Source organism: Elephas maximus, chromosome 4 (assembly GCF_024166365.1).
Source record: "Elephas maximus indicus isolate mEleMax1 chromosome 4, mEleMax1 primary haplotype, whole genome shotgun sequence".
Taxonomy (NCBI): Eukaryota; Metazoa; Chordata; class Mammalia; order Proboscidea; family Elephantidae; genus Elephas; species Elephas maximus.
In genome coordinates this window covers 66,174,483-66,185,197 of record NC_064822.1, presented here as the reverse complement: position 1 = coordinate 66,185,197, position 10,715 = coordinate 66,174,483, and the positions used below count along the sequence as shown (strand labels likewise).

At 37.4% G+C, this 10,715-nt stretch overlaps 1 protein-coding gene across 2 annotated transcripts in view; it reads right to left on the bottom strand.

Moving 5' to 3' along the window:
- Positions 1–10,715, bottom strand: part of KLRG1 (killer cell lectin like receptor G1) — a 51,934-nt gene that overhangs the window by 29,865 nt on the left and 11,354 nt on the right. For both annotated transcript variants that reach the window (XR_007517124.1, XM_049882397.1), the window contains exon 4: positions 91–191. Coding sequence is in view for 1 of the 2 variants with exons in the window: in XM_049882397.1 (XP_049738354.1) it covers positions 91–191 (101 nt within the window). In the remaining variant the exon portion in view is untranslated. The remainder of the gene's footprint in view (positions 1–90; positions 192–10,715) is intronic.

Here is a 10,715-nt window from a genome sequence, read left to right as displayed (position 1 = left end):
CCCATCTGCTATCCTTGATCTATTTCCCTAGACACATGATTTTTCTTCCCCTTTTCTTCACTTTTTTTGCACTCTTTTGAAGACCCTTACCTTGAAAAGTTTAGGGCTGATCCGTCTTCCCACCTCCAACCAAAATTGTTCCTCAGACCAACCCAGTGAAAGTCATTATGGAGGAAATTTTTGAGGAGGCTCTGAAGGAGAGATTGAAGATGATGAAAATAAGGTAAAAATGATGAAGGAAAACAAAGAAGAAACCTAGTGTCATGGTCAAAAAACTATTCCTTACACCCTCCCTCTTCACCACCCACTCCAAATAACTAACCCTTCTTAACTTCTAATTCTAGAGGTTTGTTGAATGCTGAGTGGACCTGCTTCCTAGAATTGAATTTGGGGTCTATTATTGCATTCTTTTAACTTGACAGATAATATTATTACGTCTCTACCTTCCATCCCAACTTCCTCCATGATTAGATGGAATACCTGCTAGGTATTCAAATAATTTCAAAAGAAAGGTGTTAAATACTGCTGAGGAAAAGTCATTTTCTCATCGTCACTGAATACATAAATTATGATTGAGTCTGTGGCAATATACTTTGCTTTTTTTTTTTCACTAAACTCCCATTTTCCAATTCCTAAGAAATTTTATATATGACAAGAAAAAAAAATTGTTCTTAAGAGGACAAGTGTAAGACTAAGTTAAGTTGAACACACCTTTTATATGTCTCATGCTACAAACCAGAACAGAGATAAAAGACACTTTGCTTTGCACGGTCTAAGCTTCAAACGAAGGAGCTTATACCTTAAGGGAATTGCCTTTGTAAACGAAACTTTCTGCATTTTTGCCTTTACCCTCACTGAGTACTTAAGTGTGTTTGTTGGGGGTGGGGAGGTAGACTGAAGAGTAAAGGAGGATAAAACATGAAATGACATTGTAATGTTTCAGGATAGCTTGAAACTTTTCATGTATTTCTTAACTAACTTGCTTAAAAGGATTACTCGAATTAAGAAAAAATGAGTGTTTCCTCCTTTCTCCACTGGAATTATAAGCAGAGCATTCCATTTCCTTTTTCCCTTTATTTCAAGGGGAAAAAAATGGCAGCTCAACGTTTAGAAATGGATAAAGATTTGCTCAAAAACTTCAATTAGAGTCCGAAGACCCAGTATTAGATAAGATCACTTATAAGCCCAAATCCTGCCCTTACTCAAGATCCAGGCTATTCTTAGTCACTTAATCAGTCCAATTTACTACTTCTCACTGGTGAGGCTGGGTATTAAAATTTTTTACTCTATCAATTTCACTTAAAACCTTTTGCCGTGTTTATGCACTTCTTTTTGTTCTGGTGCGTACCTAACACATAAAAGAGTATTTGGCACATTTACTTGGTTAACTCCTTGGGTAAGAGGGAAAGAGAGCTGGCTAAAGACTTCCTCCTTCCACATGGAAGAGGCCTTCAAAACCAGACTGCCATTACCCATGTTGTGTATGTGTGTGTCTATATAGATGATACACATACATATTTGTAATATATTTATAAATAACTGTAGACATAGCAATAAAAGTATAAGTTAAGGTGCTATCTCAGAACTACCATCCACCAAAAAGGATGTGCACTAGAGCACTTGAGGTGTTATCAAACTTTAGATCTTGTAATGTTTGACTGCATTTTTTGGAAAAAAAAACAAGATCTAAAAGCAAGATAAAGACAGAATCCAAACAAATGAAATTAGGTACATTTTTTCTTTTTTTTTTCTTTCTTTTTTAGGTCAATATTTATACTGCACACACATGCTTTTGCAAGTATTTTTTTTTAATTATAATTAAAATATTATTAAGACACAGAACACACTCCTTAAGCTTCCAAAATTAGCCTCGCTTATGGGATATACCTAAGTTATTTCAATCCATACAGAGAAAAACTAATAATACATCACAGCTATTTAACTGGTCATATGTTTTGATTGGCTGACTTGATTTTAGGGACTATATACTAAAAAATGATGGCCCACCAAAATAATTCATATAAATACAACCACAGCTGCACAAAAATTAGAAATAAGCAACAATTTTTCTAAGAATATGAAAATAGTTTAGCAGTAACAAAATAATACATAATTTTTAAAAATAAAGAGTTGAAATGGAAAAAACAGGAATAAAATAATGCTACATGGTAAAGGCAGAACACCAATATGGGGTATCCAAAAAGTTAGGAAGCATAGAATAAACATATTTTTTAGAAGTATGTGTGTTGGAATGTGCGGCCAAGATAGCAGAGTAGTCAGATGCTTCCTGTGGTCCCTCTTATGATAAAAAAAAAAAGACCCCCCAAAAATTGAATCGATTATATATAACAATCTAGGAGCCCTGGACATCAAAGACAAAGTTGAGGAGCTGAAGTGAGTGACAGGGAGAGGGAGAGACAGTTCAGAAGCAGCAAGGATTTGCCAGGCCTGACCTGGCCAGCACCCAGCAGGCTGGATCAGTCAGCGTCCGTGGGCTGAGGCAAGCAGTAGCACTTGGAATGTGTTTTTCACACCGGGAAAACTTAGCGGTGGAGAGTCTGTGCAAGCCTCCAGAACCATGAAGAAGTGACAGCGAATCTGTGAAAGTTAAGTGTGAGCATCTAACCTACCACATGGGATGGAAAAACCCCTCCCCACTTTGGAAAGTACCTCTCTTCCATTCACTCGCTTCTCCCCTGCTCTGCTCCAGTCCCGGGCCAGATTCAGCAATTGCCACACCCCCTGGGCCAGAAATGGGACACATAGTATGCCCCCAAACCATTCTCCCAGCTTTGGAGATGGAACAAATTAACAAACAGGAAAAAATAATCTACCAGCTCCCATAACCCAGGAACTGAGGGCAGGCACAGCTCCTTTGCCTAGGCACAGGTATAAGTGGCCCACAGACTTTGAATGCCATTCACCCACACCTAGACCTCTGTGAGTCCGTTTCAACAATGTATGCCCTTATTAGCACAGTACAACATGTATATACCTGAAGCCTATTTTCAACTGCATCAGCTATCAGAGGGAGTGGCAGATTTGTGACATTTGACACCACTCTGCCCATTAAGCAGGGTCCTCACCTACAAACATCAGAGGCCTGAGGACTGGTGGTTCCACCCACCACACCTAGCTACCCGCTACAGGAGTCCAAGAATAAGCGGTGCCTCCCAGTCTTTACAGCCAACAGCATTGGGTGCTTAAAGTCTGACAGCAAAACTCACCTATCTATGTGCTCTAGGGAACAGGGACATGCCTTCCACCTAGGCACTTGAGGCAGGAGTCAGCCCCCTACCTTGCTCAGCAGATAAGCCCCTACAACAGCCAGATACCTGTGCCTACTCCAATCACCTCTACATAGACCTGCCCATCTAGGATTGTAGGTGAGAGTCTGCACCACATACTCAGTGACCTACTATGTGGACATCTGAGCTGAATCCAAACAAGAAAAGTAAATAGACTCCTGGGCTCACATACCTAATAACAGCTGTAACCACCTGGTGACAGGATGTGAGAGCTTCAAAGACACCAATAATCTAAGTAGCTCACATGACCAGCATATTTGGACATATCGAAACAAAACAAGAAGCTAGGACACAGTAAGCAAACATAAATGAATAAATATAATAACTTACTGATAGCTTGGAGACAACAGTCAATATCAAATCACATAAACAGGCAGACCATGATGGCTTCAGCAAGCAGCCAAATCAAACAACCAAGAAACCTCCCAGAGGAAAAGAAAGACTTGGAGTTACTGGAGGTAGAATTCAAAAGATTAATATACAGAACTCTTCAGGATCATCAGGAAGGAGATCAGGCAAAATGCACACCAAGCGAAGGAACACACAGACAAAGCAGCAGAGGAATTTAAGAAGGTTATTCAAGAACATAAAGACAAATTTAACAGGCTGTGAGAATTCACAGAGAGACAGCAAACAGAAATCCAAAAGACTAACAATAAAATTTCAGAATTAGACAACTCAATAGAAAGTCATAGGAGCAGAATTGAGGCAATGGAAGTCAGAATTAGTGAGATTGAAGTTAAAGGACTTGACACCAACTTATCTGAGGACAAATCAGATGAAGAATTTTTAAAAAATGAAGAGACCCTAATAATTATGTGGGACTCTGTCAAGAGCAATAGCCTACGAGTGATTGGAGTACCAGAACAGAAGGGATAACAGAAAATACAAGGAGGATTGTTGAAGATTTGTTGGCAGAAAAGTTCCCTGATATCATGAATGATGAGAAGATATCTATCCAAGATCCCAAAAGAAAGTCACCAAGACATATTAAAATCTAACTTGCCAAAATCAAAGATAAAGAGAGAATTTTAAGGGTGACTAGGTATAAACAAAAAGTCATCTACAAAGGAGAGCCAATAAGACTAAGCTCGGACTACTCAGCAAAAACCATGCAGGCAAGACAGCAATAGCATGACATATATAAAGCCTTCAAGGAAAAAATTTGCCAGCCAAGAACTATATATCCAGCAAAACTGTCTCTCAAATATGATGGCGAAATTAGGGCATCTCCAGATAAACAAAAGTTAAGGGAATTTGTAAAAGCCAAACCAAAATTACAAGAAATACTAAGGGGAGTACTCCAGTTAGAAAATCAGTAACATCAGATAACAACCCAAGACTAGAACACAGGACAGAACAACCAGATATCAACCCAGATAGGGAAGTCACAAAAATAAATCAAAGCTAAAACATTGAAAATAGGGAAACAGAGAAAACACTGAAAATAGGGAAACAGAGACATCAATATGTAAAAGGTGATAACATTAAAACAAAAAAGAGGGATTAAATAATGTAGTCATAGAACTTTCATATGGAGAGGAAGTCAAGGCAATACCAAGAAATACAAGATTGATTTAAACTTAGAAAAATAGAGGTAAATAACCTACTAGGTAACAACAAAGGAAACTAACAATCCTACATGTCAAAATAAAAAGAGGAAAAACATAGACTCAGCAAATACAAAATCAACAAAAATGAAAAAGATGAAAAGAAAATGACTCAGCACAGAAAATTAAGTGGAACAAAGAAACTGTCAATAATACACACACATACAAAAAAAATACCAAAATGACAGCACTGAACTCATGCCTACCAATAATTACACCAAATGTAAATGGACTAAATGCTCCAGTAAAGACAGAGTGGCAGATGAATAAAAAAACACAATCCAGCTACATGCTGTCTACAAGAGACACAAACTAAAACTCAAAGGATGAAAAACATATATATTGAGCAAATAACAATCAAAAAACAGCAGAATGGCGATATTAATCTCTGACATAACAGCAAAATCCACCACAAAAGATAAGGAAGGACTTTCTATAATGATTTTTGATCAATACACCAGGATATAACCATAATAAATATTTACTTACCGAATGACAGGGCTCCAAAACACATAAAACAAACTCTAATAGCACTGAAAAGAGAAACAGACAACTCCACAATAATTGTAGGAGACTTCAGCACACTGCTTTCAGTGGACAAGATATCCAGAAAGAAGCTCAAAAAAGACACAGAAGATCTAAGTGCCACAATCAACTTGATCTCATAGATGTATATAGAACACTCCACCAAACAGCAGCCAAGTATACTTTTTTTTTTCCAACATACATGGAACATTCTCCAGAATAGACCACATATTAGGCCATAAAGCAAGCTTCAATTGAATCCAAAACATCAAAATATTTCAGCCCATCTTTTCAGAGCATAAAGCCATAAAAGTAGAAATCAGTAACAGAAAAAGCAAGGAAAAAAAATCAAACACATGGAAACTGAACAATACTGTGCTCAAAAACTACTGGGTAATAGAAGAAATCAAGGACAGAGTAAAGAAATTCACAGAATCAAATGAGAATGAAAACCCATCCTACCAGAACCTCTGGGACACAGCAAAAGCAGTACTTGGAGGTCAATTTACAGCCATAAATACACACATCCAAAAAGAAGAAAGAGCCAAAATCAAAACATTAACCCTACAGCTCAAACAAATAGAAAGAGAGCAACAAAAGAAGCCCACAGACACCAAAAGAAAGGAAATAATAAAAATTTCACCATAATTAAATGAAATAGAAAAGCACTTGATAAACAAGATCAAAAGCTGGTTCTTTGAAAAGATCAACAAAATCGATAAACCACTGGCCAAACCGACAAAAGAAAAACAGGATAGGAAGCAAATAAACCAAATAAGAAATGAGATGGGTGTATCACAACAGACCCAAATGAAATTAAAAGAATTGTATCAGAATACTATGAAAAAGTGTACTCCAACAAATTTGAAAACCTAGAGGAAATGGATAAATTCCTAGAAATACAATACCTACCTAAATTAACAGAGGTAGAACAACTAAAAAAACCTATAACAAAAGAAGAGATTGAAGAGGTAATTAAAAACTTCCGACAACAACAACAACAAAAAAGCCCTGGCCCTGACAGCATCACTGGAGAATTCTACCAAACTTTCAGAGAAGAGTTAACACCACTACTACTAAAGGTATTTCAGAGTATAGAAAAGGACAGTACACTCCTGAACTCATTCTAAGAAGCCAGCATAACCTTGATACCAAAACCAGGTAAAGATGCAACAAAAAAGGAAAATTACAGACTAATATCCCTCATGAACATGGACACAAAAATCCTCAACATAATTCCAGCCAATAGAATTCGACAACATAACAAAAAAATAATTCTCCATGACTAGTAGGATTCATACCAGGTATGCAGGGATGATACACTGGAAAAACAATCGATGTAATCCATCACACAAATAAAAGACAAGAACCATATGATCTTATCAACTGATGCAGAAAGGCATTTGACAAAGTTCAATATCCCATTCACGATTAGAAACTCTCAGCAAAATAGGAATAGAAGAAAAATTCCTCAACATCAAAAAAGAGCATTTATACAAAGCCAACAGCCAACATCATCCTAAATGGAGAGAGTCTGAAACCATTCCCCTTGAGAGTGGGAACCAGATAAGATGACCTTTATCATCGCTCTTATTCAACATTGTGCTGGAGGTCCTAGCCAGAGCAATAAGGCAAGAAAAAGAAATACAGGGCAACCAAATTGGTAAGGAAGAAGTGAAAGTACCCCTATTTGCAGATAATATGATCTCATACACAGAAAATTCCAAAGAATCCACAAGAAAACTGCTGGAACTAATAGAAGACTTCAGCAAAGTACCAGGCAGGATACAAGATAAACGTACAAAAATCAGTTGGATTCCTCTACGCCAACAAAACGAACTTTGAAGAGGAAATCACCAAACAAATACTATTTACAATAGCTCCCAAGAAATCTAATCTCTGGTTAGATTTAGGAATAAATCTAACCAGAGACATAAAAGACCTATACAAAGAAAACTACAAGACACTACTGCAAGAAACCGAAAGAGACCTACATAAGTAGAAAAGCATACCTTGCTCACGGATGGGAAAACTCAACATTGTGAAAATGTCATTTCTACCCAAAGCATTGTATCTACAGATACAATGTAATCCTGATCCAAATTCCAATAACATTTTTAATGAGATGGAGAAACAAATCACCAACTTCATATGGAAAGAGAAGAGGCCCCAGAGAAGTAAAGCATTATTGAAGAAGAACAAGGTGGGAGGCCTCACACTACCTGATTTTAGAACCTATTACACTGCCACAGTAGTCAAAACAGCCTGGTACCGGTGCAACAACAGATACATAGACCAATGGAACAGAATTGAGAACCCAGACGTAAATTTATCCACCTATGAATAGCTGATATTTGACAAAGGCCCAAAGTTCATTAATTGGGGAAAAGACAGTCTTTTTAACAAATGGTGCTGGCCTAACTGGATATCCATTTGCAAAAAATGAAAAAAGACCCATACCTCACACCGTGTACAAAAAAAAACAAAAAAACTAACTTAAAAAGGATTAAAGACCTAAATATAAAATCTAAAATGATAAAGATCATGGAAGAAAAAATAGGGACAACACTAGGAACCCTAATACATGGCATAAACAGAATACAAAGCATAACTAAAAATGCACAGACGCCCAGAAGAGAAACTAGATAACTGGGAGCTCCTAGAAATCAAACACTTATGCTCATCAAAAGACTTCACCAAAAGAGTAGGAAGACAAACTACAGACTGGGAAAAAAAATTTGGCTACAACATATCCGATAAGGATCAAATCTCTAAAATCTACAGGTATTGCAAAACCTCAACAACAAAAAGACAAATAACGCAGTAAAAAAATGGGCAAGGGAAACGAACAGGCACTTCACCAAAGAAGACATTCAGGTGGCTAACAGATACATGAGGAGATGCTCAGCATCATTAGGCATTAGAGAAATGCAAATCAAAACTGAAATGAGATTCTATCTCACACCAATAAAGCTAGCATTAGTCCAAAAAACACAAAATAATAAATGTTGGAGAGGTTGTGGAGAGACTGGAACACTTATACACTGCTGATAGGAATGTAAAATGGTACCACCACTTTGGAAATCAATTTGCCATTTCCTTGAAAAGCTAGAAATAGAAGTACCATACAATCTAGAAATCTCACTCCTTGGAATATATCTTAGAGAAATAAGAGCTGTCACATGAATAGATATATGCACACCCATGTTCATTGCAGCACTGTTCACAATAGCAAAAAATGGAAACAACCTAGGTACCCATCAACAGACTATCCAACTATATAAAACAATGATGAATTCATGAAACTTCTCACAACATGGATGAATCTGAACAGCATTATGCTGAGTGAAATTAGCCAGTCACAAAAGGACAAATATTATATGAGACCACTATCACAAGAACTCAAGAAAACGTTTAAACACAGAAGATAACCTTCTTTGATGGTTACAAGCATCAGGAGGGAGGGAGAGGGAAATTCACTAACTAGATAGTAGAGAAGAATTATCTTAGGTGAAAGGAAGTACAACACACAACACAGGGGAAATCAGCACAACTGGACTAAACCAAAAGCTGAGAAGTTTACTGAACACAACCAAATGCTTTGAAGGACAGAGTAACAGGGTCAGGAGTCTGGGGACCATGGTTTTGGGGGACATCTAGGTCAACTGTCATAACAAATTTTATTAAAGAAAATGTTCTGCATCCCACTTTGGTGAGCGGCATCTGGGGTCTTACAAGCTTGCAAGCAGCCATCTAAGATCCATTTATTGGTCCTAACCCACGTGGAGCAAAGGAGAATGAAGAGCACCAAAGACACAAGAAAATATTAGCCCAAGAGACAAACCAGTCACATAATACAGAGACTCAATCAGCCTGAGACCAGAAGAAATAGATGGTGCTGGCTACCACCAATGACTGCCCTGACAAGAGAACACAACAGAAAGACCCTAACAGGGCAGGAATAAAGTGTGATGCAGAACTCAAATTCGCTTAAAAAGACTAGACTTACTGGTCTGACTGAGACTAGAGGAACCCCAGAAGACATGGCTCTCCAGCTGTCTGTTAACCCAGAACTAAAACCATTTCCAAAGCCAACTCTTAAGGCAAAGATTAGACTGGACAATAAAACATAAAATAGTACTCGTGAAGTGTGTGCTTCTTAGTTCAAGTGGATAAAAAAAAAAAAAATTCGGGTGGGTACACAAGACTAAATGGGCAGCTCCTGTCTGGAGGCGGGATGAGAAGGCAGAAAGGGATAGGAGCTAGTTGAACGGACATGGGAAACCCCTGGAGTGGAAAGGGGGAGTGTGCTTTACATTAGAGGAATTGCAACTAGGCTCACATAACAATATGTCTATAGATTTTTGTGTGATAAATTAACCTGAACTGTAAACTTTCACCTAAAGCACAACAAAAAGTAAATAAATAAAGTAATCCATGTGGGGGGGGGGAGGAGTATATGTGTTTTGTTTCCAAATAATACCATTAATATGTCGATCTTCATTCTCCAGACTCCTTTTCAGATGAGGTATTTAAAACAATGAGTGTAATTATTAATCTGTAAAAAAGAACAATATAGGCTACTCATAAAGCTTAAAAACTTGGGGGAAGTCATGAGAAAACTTGGGGGTTAAAGTTTTTTAAAAATTTGCTTTTTTGGATTAATAATTGAATCCATTGCTTTAAATTTAGAGATATTTCTCCTGAAAAGATGTCTGGAGGTTGAAGAGAAACCCATTGAGCATTTTACTTGGAAATGTAACTGATAGACTGCTCTAAAATAAGTTTAGCCTATGTTTCCAGACTGTTAGATATCCTGTGGTATGTACACATTGACTCCACCGAAGCCTACTATCACATAAAAACATGCGGATACATTAAGAGATTCCAAAGAAACATTTGGCAGGCTACAAATTACTAGAGTTTAATACTGTTAAAAATGTTCTTTATAGTTTTGAGTAAGTGCAAAATACCGAATTCGACTTCTAGCCTCCTGTGAGAAAATAGATTTGTTTGTTAAAACCACCCACTTGCTCAGGAAACCACCATTTGCTTCTCTCTTTAAAAGATAGAGAGATTCTAGTTTACCACGCCTTGGTGTGAAGTTCACTCCGGCTACTTGGCCTAATTATGAAGGGTAGGTAACAAAGGCACACATGTTACCAGCCTATAAAGACCCCTAGAGTAAAGCAATTCTATCTACACTGCATTCCAATCATTTCTTTCAATTTTATGGCACATTCTCTCAGATTTCCTCAGCAGGAGAACACTC